Here is an 18,572-nt window from a genome sequence, read left to right as displayed (position 1 = left end):
GCATGTCAATTTTGTCTCTCAATTTTGAACTTAGTTCTTACTCTTTGAATATTGTACTGTCTAATTTTATAATTTTACGGCAACAACAACAATTATTTTTTTTTTGTTGCCACAAAAATCTCCATCAAATCAAGGGCAATATAGAAGTTACAAGTCAAAATGTTAACCATTTTATATGATCCATTTATGGTAAGATTAAATTGTCCAACAAAAACCATGATTAGAACTCATAAGCTCAAAAACATCATTAACAACAAAAACAAGAAATTCTTGGTGGATTTTAAATAATATAAAAACAAAAGGAAAGGACCTAAGATCTAATGTTTTGGTTAAATGAATGGTCCAACGTAGACAATTAAAACACATAATCTAAAATGAAAAAGAGAGGAGCAAAAATCTCTTTAGAATGATAAAAAGTCATCAGGTCACTACCCAGCCTTCGTTGACCTCCCACCAAAAATTGTCACTATATGTGACGGTCTTCGTTGACCATCTTTGATAGAGTTTCTACTCATATCGAGTCTGTTCTCCCTTCCCGTAGATTAGGTTAGATTAGGTTATAGGAATCTTATCGTTGAGACCCAAAAAAAAAAAAAAAAAGATAAAAAGTCATCAAATCTCCGTCAGTACTCGTACCATTCCATTTTGGTTTCGAGCTGGTGTAGTATTGCATATAAGAAATGGCAAATTATATATTTCTGTGTTTGTAATTTGTGATAAAACATTGCAAAAATGGAAAAAAAAAGAAGTAATAATAACTCTAATAATCATAAAATAAAATAAAAACTCTCACTGTTGTTCACAGCAAGATTTGGTTCAAAGAGGTGGACCCTCTTGGGTTATATTATTGGGCTACACCGCGGCCTACTTGGTTTTACAGGCCTAGACTTAAAAGTGTTCCAGACCGACGTATGAGAAAAAGCCGTAGGAAGTGTGAAGTATAGCAAAATTGCGATCACACCTCAACGCTGCTCAGGAATCGATGGGGTGTTTGGAACTTTGGATAGCTAAATTTTTTTAATTCGCTCGGATAAACACATTTTTTAACTTATTTTTTAAATATATTTTAACCATTTTTTTATCTTATATATATATATATATTATATTGTATTAAAAAAATGATACAATAATTATTTCAAACAATATTTCCAAACACATATGCAACTATCTGCTCCGTCGTATTTCTTTTTTTTTTTTTTTTTTCGACACAGGGGTGTCCGGGTCAATCCTTACGGTTTCGACTAATCCCCTGCGGCCCGGGCCCGGCGCCCCAACCCGGCCCGAACACGTTAAGTGCGCGGAGGAATCCAGCGGAGCGGAGGCTCGAACTTGTGACCTCAAGGTTCACTGATGAGAGGCCAGTGCTCCGTCGTACTTCTTGATGATTCCCTTTTGGAAAGCCGCCAATGAATTATTCGATGCATATGTGACCAGTTTCTTGTGATTTCTAATGTTCTTTGTGGCACCAGTTTCTTTCTTAGAAGTTCCAATTAACAGTCAAGAGTCTTTTTTAAAAAAAAAAAAATCAATAGTAAAAATTCATGAGGTAAATTTTGCTCTTTATTCACTAAAGAACTGTTATAGAGTGAATTAGAATGGAGCATCCCATCAGAATATGTCAGTTTAAAATAGCATAAATATATATGATATCACTCCGTTGAAAATGTACGAGTAAGGTTCCATAGTTTAGGGCCCAAGACTTGCATGGTCCGTGAATTGTCTGGCAAGATTCATGGCAAAGATGCACTACCATATTAATTCTTTTCGGCTAGTAGGATGCACTCATACTAGCCTAACAACTGTGATTATTTTGGTGGACGTGAATGATTTTTTTTTTTTTTTGGTCAGTTGGGGGTGTCCGGGCCTACACCCGACTAATCCCCCAACTCCGAGGAGAGCGGGCCCCACCGATCCTCAGGAAATTACTGATCAACAATTACGTGAGTGAATTTAGCTATCAACAATTTGGCTACAACTATTCCTATTCTATACTCTACATTAGGAGGAGGGGGACCTAAAGAGGTTAAGAGAAATCCAGTGAACCACTATCAGTCTAGACGAGTGCGCATGGATGGCGAAATATTTTCAGAAAAGTCTAAATATTAGAATGTAAATTAAAAAATTTGATTCTTCGACCTATACCCAATAAAGTTTTAAAGCTCTTTTTGTGTTTAACTACCGTAGAAGAAGAAACAGATAAAGGTACCAAAAAGAGGAAGTTGAGGAGAAATAATGGGTGGTTGTTGCAACAGGTAACCAATCATGCACGGCTGAGAGTGCATGTGGAGTAAATGCATGGATAGTTGGATGCATAGGCCAAGCTGGATAGGTAGAGAGCAAGCCTACGACTGCCTAGTGCCTACGACTGAGAGTGATAGAGATAAAGATGTTGAAACAGGCAGCACAAGCACAAAGCACAAGCGATATAAGGTCCCAGGCCTCTTCCCCTCTTTTGATTTTGACAGGCAAGGAGGGAGGTGATCATGGATATGGCCTAACAACAAGTGCTTAGAGAAAGCTAGCTAGGGAGAGCGGATATCATACAACATCCACAGGCAAGGGTCAAGTTAGCTCAGGCCAGTTTGGGTGGTGAAGGTTTCCTGCTCTGTCGCTGCTACTTTGAACCTACATCACCTTGTCACATTTATGTCTCCATTTAAAGCTTCCATCAATATCTGTACAATTTAATTAAGGTATGTAGATATACCTTAGATCCCTGTTTTCTACACATTTTTCTTACCAGGATTTTTTGAGGTTCTATATGGAAAACCTTTGTTAATTAGCCCAAGAACACAAGATCAAGAAACATTTTAGAAAACATGTTGTACAAGCGCGAATTGAAGCTGCAATAGCTTCCTACTTTCAATGGTGGAAACGTGCATGCATCTAGTCATACAGTAATTTATCCTTCTGTTTTGACCGTTCAAACAAAGAAAACACTCTTTTAACTTTCTCATGTAGTCTGCATGGAATCAAATAATGACGAGTACAATTATCAAACTGTAGAAAACATTGGTTTCACATAAGATCCTAGACAGATCTTAATTATTACAGGGGGAGTCTAGAACTGTCAAGATCCTTGCAAGGACAAACAGATTCATTCAATTTGGAAGAGGCACATAATTGAAAGGACAAGCCATCTTAAATGAAGCTAAATTTTTGAAAGTGTTATGGACCGATTCTTTACTGAATGCCATGCACAGGGCCGATAGGATAAGAAGTTCTGAATAACACGTACGGACGCTCAAGCAGCGTACAATGTGCAATAACTGATGAACATGGAAAGTTGGAACATAATAAAGTTACATAGCTGGATAAATGCTGAGAGAGTGGATGCGATATGAAACAAAAAAAGGGGTTGTTTGGGGGAGATATCGTTGTCTTGTGCTAACTCCCCTCTCATCATCTTTGTCTTATGCGGGTAAGCCAAAAAAAAAAGGGTTCTCCTTACTGTACTCTCACGAATATAATGAAATTTGTGAAAGAATGGACTTCTTTAAATAAACTTGCCTGATGAAATCATTTTATTTTAGGGTGTATTTGATAAAACTGAACTCTGAAAACTGAAGTTTGAAATATGAAATTTGAAGTTTGAATCTATTAAATTATTACATTGTTAAATATTGAATATAATACATTTGAGTGTCTATCACATTCAATGATAAGTGAATAACTTATCACTTAATTTTGGAAATAAGTTTTGTCTAGAAAATTCAGTGCCACTTAATTAATTCAGATGTTCAATTTTTTATTATCAAACAATCTGAATATGTTAAAATTTGATTTTATTAAGTTTAAGTGCTGAACTGGATTATCAAGCAGGGCCTTAGTAAGATTATGAGTAACGAAATGGTCACATCAATACAAGCGGATTACAATCGAAAAACATTAAAGCTACCAAATCCCACAAAACAGTATGATGAATAAAATGTAAAGCTAAACAAAACTAATTGAACCTCAACATTTGACCCGTGAATTAAGGCCTCATTTTTAAGTAACCATAATTGCAAGAAAAATGACTAGTTACTTCAGTGTATAACTCTCAATGCTCCTAGTGTTTATCTAGTTAATTACGACAAACAAGTAATTGCCCTTTGCTTAATCACCTTAGTTAGTAACTTTTGGTTAAAAATTGGGATGATCTTTTGTAAGTACTCCAACTGCATGAACTCTTCCAGTGATTTATAAAACTATTAACCAAGAAATTGTTTCTCTCGTAGCTGTAAGGCTTAAAAGAAAATATTAAAATTAGGGATTGCAGACATAGAAGATGTCAGTCTTAAGATAATGATCGAGAGGTCGTGGATTTAAGTAATCATCAAGATTAGTGGAGAATCACTATTGATCCTCTTATTAAAAAAAAAAAAAACCTTGAGATACTGAGACAAAATAGGGGCTAGACATGGAGTAATTCTAACATGGGCTGGTAATACACAGGTAATTTAGGATGAAATTACTTGAAAATAGATAACTCCTCTATGCATGCAGGAAGGAATAGGATAAAGCAAGATGCAACAATATTAAACATGAAAGCTACTTCAATTTTCAGTTACATAATTACTTGCTTGCCCAACTAGCGTATGCAGATTCCTGTCTAATGTCGGAGGAGATGGATCGATAATCCTATTCTTTGCTTTATCTGAGAATTTTCTTCATGCAAAGAAGATTGTAGCCAGCAGCCATAAGATACTACAGATAATGACATATGAATAAAAAAGTTAAAGGACTGCAACAACCACCCTTAACGGATAAAAACAATAAAAAAGCAAAAGGAAGATGAAGTATTCCATGGGGCCGTCAGGCATGAAAAAAAACAAATACTATTCATCATAATAAAGCAATCAAGCGAATCTAAAGTGAAGATCAAATGTTTTCCTACTTTGACTACCTCGTAATTGTAATTTCGTCTTTACATTCACCATTAAAGGGTAGTTTCGGAAACTAAAAGAAAACAAGAGCAGAAAAAAAAAAAAAAAAAAAGGTGAGGTTGTGAGTTAGGGAGACCTTCTTTAATTACTGCTTTTTAGTTGTACGTTTTTCTTTGACTGAACATTCTGATTGCTTGCGCGGGAGATTTGCTAACTGTTTATCTCCGCGACAGCTGAGCTAATCTCTCCACTTTATTACCTAATAACATTATCTTAACTCGTTCTTTATCTTACTACAAAAGAAAATATTCTTCATCATCCGTTTTTACCTCTGCTGGATTTGGTGATAATATGCCTTTTATTCATTGTGATATGATAAATTATACATGTGGGAAATTAAAAATGCATCAAAAAATATTAACATTGCCAACAAAGTTGATGGCGAAATGGAATTCTGGTTTTTCTTAGTTAGGACGTTAAAGAAAATGGAATAAATGTTTGATGCACTAAAAAGGTTGCATCGTCTGAAACCCTAGTCTGTCTCTTGAAACTCATATATCACAAATAATATTAGGAAATTACCGAAAGATACTAATCATGGCCGGATATCAGAACACAAACATTTTTATGACAATAAATTGATAAATTTTCTAAACATCTTTTGATTTAAGAAAAGGGCTGTGAATCTTTGGAACAAAGATAAATTGTGGGCGAATGGAAAGTAATTTAGATAATGTAAATAAACGTATCCTCTGTTAAAAAGTTATAATTGCCTATGTATAATCGTATTCTGTTAAAGTAACATTGGAAAATGCAAGGCGATTATGGTGCCTTTAAGATAATTGCAACGTTTGTTTGTATTATCTTTGTCGGAAAGGGGAAAATGTCGCACTTTTTCTTGGGTCGACACTGGTTTCGAAAAATGTTAAAAGTAGTATTATTTAGACAAATGATCACATGCTGGAGTATTATACTTGCTTATTTTTTGCTTTCTTACGTATTAGCGGATTATAGTTGCAAGTAGGAAAATTCTGTTTTAGATAGATTGTGGCAAGAAAACCTCAAAATTAGTAATAATCATAAACTGATAATGATTGGAAAAGAATTGTACTCCCTCCGTCCCACTTTGATAGTCCTGATTTTTTTTTTTCACACAGTTTAAGAAAAAGTAGTTAACTTTGTTGGAACAATCAATTTATGTAGCTATTTTTCTAAAATACCCTCACATTAATAATTAATTAGAGTACAACTTTATGGGAACTTGAATTGATGGTAAAAAAAGAATTAATTCTCATTAAATGGGGTAGGTTTATAGTAACAACAACTGACATTGAATAAGGGTATTTTAAAAAAATTAAAATACAACTACATTATTCGATTGGAAACTGGACTACAATTTGGGACAGACGAAAAAAGAAACAGAACTATCAAAGTGGGACGGAGGGAGTAGTATTCATAAGTTGTCCTATGAATTTAAGACAACGTCAACTTTATTATAGATCTTGGCCTAGTTAGTTGTTACCAAGAAACGACACGGCCAAACTAAAGAGAATGTTTTGAACCTTTTGGTTCGTTTCATTTGAATTTGATTTCCTCCTGGGAATCATTTAAGAGGGTGATATGTAGCCTGGTGTCCAGGTAAAGACATTTATTTGCTTTACAAGAACCTCTTCTCTAAGGAGCAGAAACTGAAAATCTTGAATGTCTGTTGCCCAGTTTTAAATTCAGGTCATACTGCTAGAATTTGAACTCCAACGTCCACATATTTGAACAAACACAAATATTCCAAAGAATCCACTAATTTTATTTTCGGTTTTTGTGGTAATATAAACATATAGCGACTTAATTAATTGGAAAAAGTGACTTAAAAGATGGTGATTTTTTTATTTATACTACAGAAAAATCATTTAATTTATTAAGCGAATGAACATGATCACTTGTAAAAAGTCTAGTATATGTATGGGAATTTCTTCAATGAAAAGAAAATTCCCAAAACCACTTTTTCGGTTTTCTTTTTATTTGTTAAATCCTCCTTGAAATGGTGGATGCATTTGACAAATTTTTTTCTTTTTTGGTGGCTAGTCGATATCATGGAACATTTCAAATTTCATGGAAATGAATTCAACACGTGAATAAATCTTTCCACTAAGCTCAAAGATTGAAGAAGATGAGACGTTTATATGCGCAAGAGGGAGGAGTATCATATTCCGGTCAACAACATAATTTTCATTTGAAATTCTAGATGCTGAAATGGTATGCATTAAGTATGCATGCATGATTCCAATCTTGATTATTTGAAATTGCCGTTTGTCAATAATGATTCTAAGTTTGAATGCATTACTATTGGAATGTGAATATCAAAAGAATATGCCAAGCACGTCTAGGCTTAGAAATTGAAACTAATGCAGGACAATGAAATAATATCACTTGACTTGTGGTCAACTAAATCTAGATATTAACAAAAAAAAACTCCACTTTGCACTCCTAAACTTGTATCACTTTCCCACTTTATACCCTAAATTTTAATTTAGGGATTTTGGACATTTATCATCCTAAACTCTCTCGTCAGTCAATGATAACTTTAGCAAAATTAACGGCATAAGAACTCAACAGATCAATGATAATGTGCCAAAAGTAGTCAAAAGATTCCAAAGTATCATAGCAAAAACAAAATAATACAGTATCATTAATTTGCATCATTTTTATTTTGTTAATTTTGCTAATAATATCAGTGATTGATACCGTATAAATTAATGATAATGTACTAAAAGTGATCCAAAAAGTTAAGGGATCACAGTTAGAAACAAAACAGTACATTATCATTAATTTTCACGGCCCTTTAGCTCGTAAAGTTTGCTAACGTATTCATTCATTAGATTTAAATGAGATAAACTTGACAACGAAATTGAAGTTTAGGGTCCAAAGTGAAAAGGTGATATAAATTTAGAGGTGCGAAATGGAGATAGTCCCACTTAAAAATAAATAATTAGCACCCATGTCTAATATATCATGTAAACTGAAATTCTCATTCAAATTTAACCACGGAAAAATAATTTTATCCCAAAGGTTGATGTATTATGAGAGAAAATGCGGTGAAAAAAATTTCTTATTCTTCTGTTTCGGTTTGAAAATCAATAATGCAATTTAGGACCTGCTGCTATTAAAATTGCTTTTAGAGCATGGAGTTTTCCATCTTGCATCCGTGGTTGGATGCAATCAACCGAGTAATGTCCCAAAACGCTGTAATTCTTTTCTCTTTTTCTTCTTTTGTTTAGATTCTTTTTCCTCCTTACAATGAGGCTAAAAAGAATATGCACTTCAGCATCATCTTTTAATCATGTCGCGTTGAATATAATATTTGATGTCTCTTAGATACCATTCCATTTCATACAAAATGTGGCATCAAAGTTGCCAAAATTTATGTAGGGTCACATCTTGGGTCCCTCAGACATTCATTTACTAATTATGGCCCATTGCTCTTAGTTTTTGACAATTTTTAACTTTATGGGTTTCTTTGCATTATTCAATGTGCCCTTTCGATCTCTCATATGATTCAAAGACACACATCCAAAGAATTAGAAATCCAGCAGAGTTTTTATGTATTAGAGTTTCTACAGAAAAGCAACGCATACTACCAACCACTTCATGGAGTCATTATTGATTTCATGCTGATTAGATAACCTTGATTTGATCAAATGGAAGTCCACTCATTCTAATTGTTAAAAATTTGACATCACAGTGGTGTTCTTTATCCCCTCCAAATACGTGGAAGTGATTATTGACAATAACATTTCCCCACCCCACTCAAAAAAAAAAAAAAAAAAACTACATCATCTATTTTGAACGAATTACCTTTTACTATATCTGGCTCTATCTTAAGTTTCAATTTTTAGTAACTTTTTTTTTTAATCTACAAAGTACGGACCAATATACTGTGGTGATTGAAAAGAGCGAGTCTTTTCTCTACCTCTTCTCTTCTCCAATTTCTTTCTATTTCTTCTCATCTTTTTAAAGGTATTCCCTTGGGAAGGGGGATCACACCATGGTCTCCCTCCCATGAATCTCGTTTCATTTTATTTATTTTTTCTAATAAAGTTTCTTCTAAATTTTCTAAGTAAGAGTTTTCTATTTCTCCTAAGGATTCTTAAGTGAGTTTTCTATTTTTCCTGAGGATTCCTAATGAGAGTAAGCAGAATATTGTGTTTTTTTTTTTTTTTGTTGTTAAATCTAAATCTATTTCTAATGCATGTTTAACCTGTCATTAGGGCAATGATATAGAAAGTAAGAGTTTTCTATTTCTCCTAAGGATTCTTAAGTGAGTTTTCTATTTTTCCTGAGGATTCCTAATGAGAGTAAGCAGAATATTGTGTTTTTTTTTTTGTTGTTAAATCTAAATCTATTTCTAATGCATGTTTAACCTGTCATTAGGGCAATGATATAGAACGACTTCCAGTAATTTGTTAATGAAATTTTCTTTTTATTAAAAAAAAATTCTTTATTTAGAGAAGAATTCTGAGTAACTTCTAGATGAAAAAAATATCATGATCTTAACAAGGTTAAGAAAAGCAAGTTAGCTGAACAGTAATGAAGAAGATAATAAATCCAAGAAACGAATTATATTGTCCTTGATACATTTACCACAAACAAATGTCATATTTTCATTCCACAATCTGGCTTTTAATTGGACTACAAAGACATGAATGAAAGAGAAAGCTACTCGACAATGAGGACAACCAAGCGACTTTATCCAAACCTTAATCATCACTAATTCGGGACCCAAATGGCTTCAATACGGTCGTAGTGGAAACTACCACTTGTTTAGTTAGTGGGAGGGCTTTATGAGGTTCGTATAGGCATAGCATTCCATTTGTGCACGACCAAGGATTCTGGGACCGAAACCTGGCACTTCCGCCGTCTCCCTAGCTAAACATTATTGCTAAATGAGATACATAATCTCAGCTAATCAATTACTTCGCCCCAAATAATTATGATACGACCCTCTTTATTTTTTTTCTTTTTTCCTTTCTGAATTTCTTCTCCAATTCTTTTGGTTCCCCCGCCCCCCCCCCCCCCCCCCCCCCCCCAAACACCCACCCAAAAAAAAAAAACTCCAAACTTTTATTTCTTGTAATTGATGAACTTTGTGCAGGATTTGCAAAGAAAAAGTAATTGATATTGACAAGTGTTGCTCAGCTGGTGGAGACTTCAGTTAAATATTTGCATAATGTCAAATTTTTTCGGCGACGATAATATTTGTGTAACCTAATATTTGCATAATGCCAATTGCTGAGCCAATTTCTTGAACTATTTGTACAACACAAGCCGAATGGATGCACACATGCACACGTCTTATTAGTAGTTGGATTGCATGCACTTCTATTTTCCTCCTCTTTTTTTTTTTTGTTTTGGTCTCAGTAAACAACTTTCAAAAGCACCATAATTTTGATACAACACCCCACCCCAAAAAAAAAAAATTTTTTTAAAAAAAGAAGAAGATAGAAAAGAGAAGAAAACAAAAGCATGAAATGGTTTCCAACTGTCTCTCCTTCTGTTTCCGTAAGACTGGTCAACCAAAGTTTCAAACTTGCAAAAGCTATAAGCAGCAGGTGCTTTTCTTGGTCTTCAAATAAGAAGATGCTATAGAGCCACGAGCATGCCGGATTTATAAGAGAAAGGAGCGGAGAATGGAAGGAGGCCGGCGCCGGCAGGCACGTTGTTCTAACAATAAAAGCGGATTTTCTAATTAAGGAAGCATTGGCTTTCCCTAGATTATGATCGGTCAATGTTATATGGCTCCATGCATCCCCACAAAATTGGCAGCTCCTACCAAGAACTCGCTCACCATTAATAATGGAGGACCACAATACCTTAATTCGGGACAATTGCCTTACCCTCCAAGGTCACATGCCCATTTTCAGCCTCAATTTCTTGACAAACATTCCCCGCATTCTTTAACTGTTTTCCGACTCCAAGAATATGTATATTCTGTTTTGAGTAGCACTGCTACAATTTGTAACACCAGATTTGTATAGACATTGATGGTTTTATTAAGCATCACAAACCAACCATCCCAAAAAAAAAAAAAAAAAAAAAAGAAGAAGAAGAAGAGGAGGAGGAATATACAACACCTACTCTATAGCACAATTCCTTTTTTATGACTACAACTTTGCACACAATTGAGAATTCCTCAACAGAACATTCCTTGAAAACCACAACACAGCCCAAGGAAAGAGAAGACAAAAACGAAAACAGCTAGTAATTAGTAGCAAGTAATTGGAGGGGCTAAACTCACTGCTATTTTTTTTCCCTGCAAATTTCAATATTGATGGTACACATTATCAATACATCAAATGTGTGAATCTTGTATGAACTAGGGAGGGATGTAAACATAATCTCACTACTCATTTTTGGACGATGTAATGTTTTTTCAGAATTACACGTCTGGATGGAGAGATTATAATCACTTTTACTAATCCATAGAAACTTAGTACCACTTTTCTTTTCTTTTTTGTTCTAGTTTTATTTAGTACCAATTCCAATTACTTTGAAAACACGGGAAGATTCCCACACACTTCAGTAATAAAACTATTTTTACGTCTCGAAGAACTTCATAGCGCTTGTGTTCTGGTTCAAGTTTAAAAGTTCTAGAAAAATGATCACGTACACATGCCATAAATCCCAGCTTAATTTGCAACAGAAAGATTCACCCATCATGCCAATAGTAATACTTCAAATTACTATTACTAGGCAGAAGTATTACTATTACTAGGGAGTAACAACAACAACAATACATGCCCTTTATCTTTATTTGCCTTCTTTTAACTGCTTTAACTTTGTTTGAAGACCAAATGACAAAGAAAATATGCAGCTAAAGAAGGGGTAGCACCAGTCCTACAAGATCTCAAACCTTCCCACTTTACTGACCACTTGGGCAGCTGACCAAGTCGTTTTACGCTTTACTCTCCTATCAAACGACTTGCCCGTTGCCCATTTTGCTGGACCGGCATTGGTTCCGGGTTGGAAAAGGAGTAAAAACCAGTCCACTGTGTGTGCGAGAGAGGTAGAGGGAGATTTATGCGCACTTTATTCTGTTCAAATTCGATACTTTGCTGTTAGTACTGCTCAGAAGAACGAGGCCGCTGAATCAAGAAAGCAAAGCAACGAAGGCCCCCACTAAAAAATAACCACTCTCTCTGTCTCTCTTTCTTTATATTGTCTTGTTCTCTACAAGAAAGTGTTTATTGTCTCTCACTTGGTCGTTGTGTTTTCTGGGCTTTCAGGCTTTTCCTTCAATACTAAAGAACTACTAGTATATAGGACCGAGTGTGTATGTGCTAAGACGCACAAACACAGAGTGCTAAAGAGACGGATTCAAGAAAAGAAGGCAGTTAGTCTTGTTAGAAGCCTGCATTGTGGGGTGGACTAATCTTGTTGGTTGAACTGAGGATATAAGAGAAGCCATTTTGAGGATTTTGGCATTTAGGACTAATTGGAGTTGGATTGGATTGGAAGTAGTGAGCTTTGATAAGAAAGTTTAGGACTTGGGGAAGAATTGCTCATCTGTAATTCTGCTGGATTCATCATCTTGAATTTTGTGATATTCTTGGTGGAAGTTGAGAATTTGAGGATTTGGAGGGAAGGGGAATACAGTAAGGAAAGCTGCATGAGGACATAGTGAAACGATGAGAGATGAAAATTCCAAGAAAAGCAAGGTCTTCATTTTATTTCATAATTTCTGGTTAATGGAAATTGTAATTTGGATGTTTTCCCCCCTCAAAGATCAGTTTTTGCTAACTTCGCGGTTTGGTATTTTGTTGTAGCTCTCATGGTCAAAGAAATTGGTTAGAAAATGGTTCAATATCAAGGGAAAGGCAGAGGAATTTCAGGCTCATGAAGTTGTCTATGGCGGTGGGCATCTAATTCTTGTTTGCTTCTGTTTGTAGTATTCTCATTCTTGAATTCGCCATTTCCTTGTTTTGGCTAAAAGTGCTTCTTGATGAGTTCATCATTTTTGGAGTTAGACGAATACTTTCGTGTTCTGAATTTTCTAGTTGATTTGTCTCTTCCTTTCTTTTTGACTGTTTTAACTTTCAAAATAGAAGATTTAACTTTTTTTTTTGTCTCCATTAATATGTAATATTACTTGGAAGTTAATTGTCTTGCTATTGAACGATTGATTTGCTGACAAAAGAAGTCAATACTCAATGGAGTAAATTAGGTTATTTTGTTTTCTCTTTGTTTTTCAAGCATTTATTGATTCATATGGCTTCATTGTAATTTACTTGGGAATTGAAATTGATTGCAACAAATTTTTTTATCTAGGAGGTGATGTGGAGTGGAGGAACAGCTTTTCCGAAAGGGAACCGCCTACAATTAAGAAAAGTAGAACAGGTTAGCTGCACTTCGTTATAGGGACATTAATTCATGATCCTCTTATAGAAATATTGATCCTCTTAGGAAAATATTAATCCTAATTTTCCGTCCATTGTTATGTTGCAGAGAGATCAAGCAGGAATTTGGAGCGTTCGCGCAGGAGTAGAGTTGATCTGGATCATCCTCAGATTATAAATGTCCACAATTACAGGTTTTCCATTTGAAATTTGTATACCCTGTACCAGTTAGCATAACGCTTTTGTTCTTGATTTGCAGTTTCTTTATCATAATGCATTTTATCGTGGATTTGGCAGTATGTTTATAGCTACATGGAATGTGGGTGGAAAATCACCACCAAATAACTTGAACCTAGATGATTGGCTACATTCGGCACCTCCTGCAGATATCTATGTCCTTGGGTATGTTTATTTAAGCTCTACACTGCGTATATTCTATTACCAAATACACTGATTCGGTTTCTAGTAGAAGTAAACGTTTTGGTTTAAATTCTCGTTTCCTCTGTAAAACAGGTTTCAGGAGATAGTACCTTTGAATGCTGGTAACATTTTGGGTGCTGAGGACAATGGACCTGCCAAAAAGTGGATTTCTCTGATCCGGAAGACACTTAACAATGGCCCTGGTACGAGTGGAGGTAGTGGATGTTACACACCATCTCCTGTTCCTGAACCAATTGTCGAGTGGAATGCAGATTTTGAGGGGTCAACCAGGCAAAAGGCCTCCAAGTTTCTTCCTCGTCGATCCTTTCAGACACCCCAATGCTGGAGAATGGATAATGACATGTCCATTCCACATCCTCGCCTTGATCGGCGGTTCAGTGTTTGTGACCGTGTAATTTTTGGCCACAGGGCTAGTGACTTCGATCCTAATGCTAGATGGGGTCATCGACCCAGTGATTGTTCATCTAGTCAGAGGCCAAGTGACTATTCTTCTGGCTACAGGCCGAGTGACTATTCTTCTGGCTACAGGCCGAGTGATTATTCCGCCGGGTGCAGGCCCAGTGACTATTCCTCTGGCCGCAGGCCGAGTGACTATTCTTGGGGTCAGAGGCCTAGTGACTTTTCTAGGTGGGGTTCATCTGATGATGATTATGGCGCTGGCGATTCACCTAGTACTGTGCTGTTTTCACCAATGTCGTGCAGTGGATATGCACCAACGGAAGATGGATATGGAATGCCAGCGCATTCAAGGTACTGTTTAGTTTCAAGCAAGCAGATGGTGGGGCTTTTTCTTACTGTCTGGGTGCGCAGTGAGTTAAGGGAATCCGTTCGTAACTTGAAGGTATCCTGTGTGGGTAGAGGATTGATGGGCTATCTCGGGAATAAGGTACTCTTTCAAACTTGATGATTCTAAATGTTTAGTTTCATTTTGACTAGAATCAATAAACTAAGGAAGAAGGAAATTTTTTCATGCTTGGTTTTGCAGGGATCCATTTCAGTCAGCATGTTGTTGCATCAGACAAGCTTTTGTTTTGTATGCAGTCATTTGACCTCAGGGCAGAAGGAGGGTGATGAATTGCGACGCAATTCTGATGTGATGGAGATCCTTAAGAAGACTAGGTTTCCACGGGTTCAAGGCATAGGAGATGAGAAGTCTCCAGAAACAATTCTCGGACATGAGTGAGTCGCTTTTCAAAATAGCCCACAAATGGCTTGCACATCACCTCTCTCCCTTATTCTCCTCCCCCAAGTAAAAATGGAATGGTGATACTCGAATTAGTCTTAGGAAAAGAGTAACTCAACGTGGTTAGTGGCGAATATAAATGATTCCATTGTTCCTGCTGCAAAAATGAATCATAACTGGATTCTCCCTTCTTGTCATATTCATTGCTTGGTTTTGTATCTTTCCTCATTTGCCTTGTACTGTAGTAGTTAATATACCTTTTTATCAATTTACCCATGTCATCTGTTGTCTATATTCTGATCCTTTTGCTTTTGATCCAGTCGGGTTGTCTGGCTTGGGGATCTCAATTACCGAGTGGCCCTTTCATATCGGACTGTTAAAGCTCTTGTAGAAATGCAAAACTGGAGAGCATTGTTAGAAAATGACCAGGTATTGTACTTATATCTTCATTTACTGAACTATCATCAACTTTACATTTTTTTGTAATTAGATTATTATCAGCTAAATGTTTGGTGATTATCTTGGCAGTTGCGGATAGAACAGAGACGTGGTCGTGTGTTTGACGGCTGGAAAGAAGGGAAGATATATTTTCCACCAACATACAAGTATTCACATAATTCAGACAGATATGCAGGAGATGACTTGCACCCGAAGGAGAAAAGACGAACACCAGCGTGGTATGAACCTATTCTTATTTGTTAAGAAAATTGAGCATAGGTCCTATTTGATTACAATTACAACAGATTAAAAGAGGACAAATTTTAAGCGTTCTTTACTCAGAGTTCCTGCTGATGGTAAAGAGGGAGTCACTATATTTCAACCTTATTAAGCAAAAGAACTGATCTATGCACTTTCTCGTCTGAAGGTGTGATCGCATTCTATGGTATGGAAGGGGTCTTCAGCAATTATCATATGTCCGTGGTGAATCCAGATTTTCAGATCATAGACCAGTGTCAAGCGTATTTTGGGCTGAAGTTGAGTCAGTACCTAATAGATTAAGGAAAAGCATGAGTTGTTCAAGCTCCAAGATACAGGTGGAGGAATTGTTGCCATACTCGCATGGCTACACGGAACTCTGCTTTTTTTAATGACAGAGGAGATTGTAAATAGTAGGATTTGGTACTCTCTCTCTCTCTCTCTATGGATGAGTGCGTTTTTTTTGTCTGCATTACCGGTTCTTTCCCTGCAACCGTCCTTTTCATTGCTTCTCATTTTCACACTAGTCCTCATTGAAGTAGCTAAAACAAGTGGCAAAATGATCAGATTAGCAGCCATTTCCAAAATTCCAATGTGCCTAAGCTTCCAGAAGGAAAAACCTGTCTTTTTGGCAAGCATCTGTTAACAGCAAACTATCCTCTAACATGTTATTTACTCTGAACTCTGTTGCTAAAATGATACATCCACTTGGCAAGTTTACTTTTATGGTGATTTGCTCCTGATTGTCTTCTGAGAGTTCTTCTAACCAAACATATCAATTTGGCCTCCATTTGCAGGCGGGAATTGCTTTCAACATACTCAAAACCTGAAGGGTGATGGGGACCTTCCTTCCCACTAACCAAAAAAGGTAACACATGCTCTTTCTTTATTACACTTTTCTTGGTTTTGCTGCAGTTTTTGATCCTATTCTATAATTTTTCTTCATTGTTTCTTTCATCAGGTGTAGATACGTTGATTCTAACTGCATACAACCCGAGCTTGATGTTCCTCTAACCACCATTTGTTCAAAGCAAATAACATTAAACCATATTGAAGCACAGTTTCAATTAACAGATTGATAAAATCCCACTTCGGAGGTGTCTTGAAATCTCCAGAGCAGCATCTGTTATCCTGCCTTTTGATCAGGTATCAATCACTTTTAGTTTTATGATCAGGTATCTATTATCCCGTGTTATAATCATGCAAGAACTAACCAATCCTCCATTCTTTCAGAGATCGACAATTGAAGACTGCCTGCCAAGTGGGAAAATGATGATTGCTATTTTCATTGAAGATTCTTTATTTGTTGGGTTAGAGATTCGATGTCTGCAAGAGAATGATGCATGGTCAAAATAATCATTTGGGCTTTTTTTGCCTTTTTGTTTTAAATGAAGAGAGGAAGTAAAGATCTGACGTATACTCATTGCTAACGTGATAGAAGAGAAAAGGACTAATGAGTTTCTTGTAGGCATTTTGGTCACTGTTGATGCCAATGATTTTACTGAAAAGTGGTTTTCTTGGTTATCTCCTCCTGCCTTGTTCTCTATTGTCTACTTTTCTTTACCCTGCAAAAGCTAACCAGAAGCCACAAAAGTAGAAGACAAGTTTACAGATATGGCAGGTGAATTGGTAGAGAGAAGGCATGATTCAGAACTTCTCTCCCTTCAAAGTCATGGAGTAATAAAGAGATGCCATTCACATTTGTCTTTACTGTTTATGCCTGTGTGAATTATTCTTCTTCGCATGACACTTGGCCTCTTGGAAGTCCCCAAATTATTGGGTTGTGTTTCCTTTCCTGAACTTTCCGCGAGACCTATGAACCTAGAAGAACATGAGAATATTACAAGCCTTCTTTTTTTGGTAATAATCTAGCTAGCCTTCACGAACTCACACATTTAAATCGAAGCAAAATGCAGCATGGCTGCAATCCCTGAACAAACATCTAGAGGATCCTTTTATCTTCATTTTTTCCTTTTCTAACTCATATTGCAATTGATGACTAGCATTCTCGCTAGTTCTAAGTATTTTCTTGATGATTTTTAGAAGAATTCGAGCAGGGGCATATACTAAAAGCTGACTAATTTAACATTTCTCTCTATTTGACCCTTTTTCGGGTGAAATTGGGAATGTGTTTGTCCTTGTCAATGAACCAGGCCCACAGGGTTTATTTAGATCACAAACTAAGCTTAGCAGAAAATCCCATGCTTATAGTGGAACATGATTTAGTCCCCCATGCTTCCATGCACGCACGCTGAAATTAAAATGTCAGAAGCGCCGCAGCCATTGGAAGGCTTAACCTGCAAAACAAGAGGAATAATCAAATAATTGGAAGAAACAAGAGGAATATTCACAGATTTGTAATCGATTATAATTTACCTCGGTAGCATTCAAACTGGAAAAGATTGGAAGAAACAAGAGGAATAATCAAATAATTGGAAGAAACAAGAGGAATATTCACAGATTTGTAATCGATTATAATTTACCTCGGTAGCATTCAAACTGGAAAAGATTATACCTTTCAAAATGGTCCCGTTTTGATGCCCCCTTGACCAAAAAGATTTGCGAAAACGAATGAAAGAAACCAAAACATGAAGAAACCTGCTCAGACACCCTATGGTGTCTATTCTTTGTGGTGGGACACTGTGGACATTAAAGACTCTGCGCATGTTACAGGAAAAACTGTTTTGAGTTGCTGATGATCTAAATCTTTCGTGTAATTCTGCTATTTGAAAAAATTGTAAAATGACTATTAACAAAATGACACATTAAAATCTTCCAACTTAATTTGTTACAGGCTCATGGACTTAACGTCTTCCGTGGAGTTTATAAATCACAAAGGAAATGCAGAATGAAAAGATAGAATTGAGGATGGATTCAGGAGGGCCAAAGCCAAAATGCATATGCCAGTACATATCTAGATTCTTGACCTGTTCTGGTCCCAAACTCAGTTGGAAGGAAGAAGTTGACCTCCAAATGTATGCCATTAAATCAGCT

At 36.1% G+C, this 18,572-nt stretch overlaps 1 protein-coding gene across 1 annotated transcript; it reads left to right on the top strand.

The window, feature by feature from the left end:
• Positions 1–11,800: 11,800 nt before the first annotated feature.
• LOC113734154 (type IV inositol polyphosphate 5-phosphatase 7) lies at positions 11,801–17,280 on the top strand. Its single transcript, XM_027260517.2, has 13 exons — positions 11,801–12,580; positions 12,689–12,776; positions 13,191–13,259; positions 13,368–13,452; positions 13,556–13,660; positions 13,772–14,585; positions 14,685–14,878; positions 15,203–15,311; positions 15,411–15,559; positions 15,748–16,001; positions 16,376–16,446; positions 16,540–16,724; positions 16,812–17,280. Exons 1-10 carry the CDS (start codon positions 12,551–12,553, stop codon positions 15,968–15,970), a joined length of 1,866 nt encoding a protein of 621 aa, XP_027116318.2. The 5' UTR covers positions 11,801–12,550; the 3' UTR covers positions 15,971–16,001; positions 16,376–16,446; positions 16,540–16,724; positions 16,812–17,280.
• The last annotated feature ends 1,292 nt before the right edge of the window (positions 17,281–18,572 follow it).

This window comes from Coffea arabica, chromosome 3e (genome assembly GCF_036785885.1).
Source record: "Coffea arabica cultivar ET-39 chromosome 3e, Coffea Arabica ET-39 HiFi, whole genome shotgun sequence".
Taxonomy (NCBI): Eukaryota; Viridiplantae; Streptophyta; class Magnoliopsida; order Gentianales; family Rubiaceae; genus Coffea; species Coffea arabica.
This window is presented reverse-complemented; position numbering and strand designations above follow the sequence as displayed.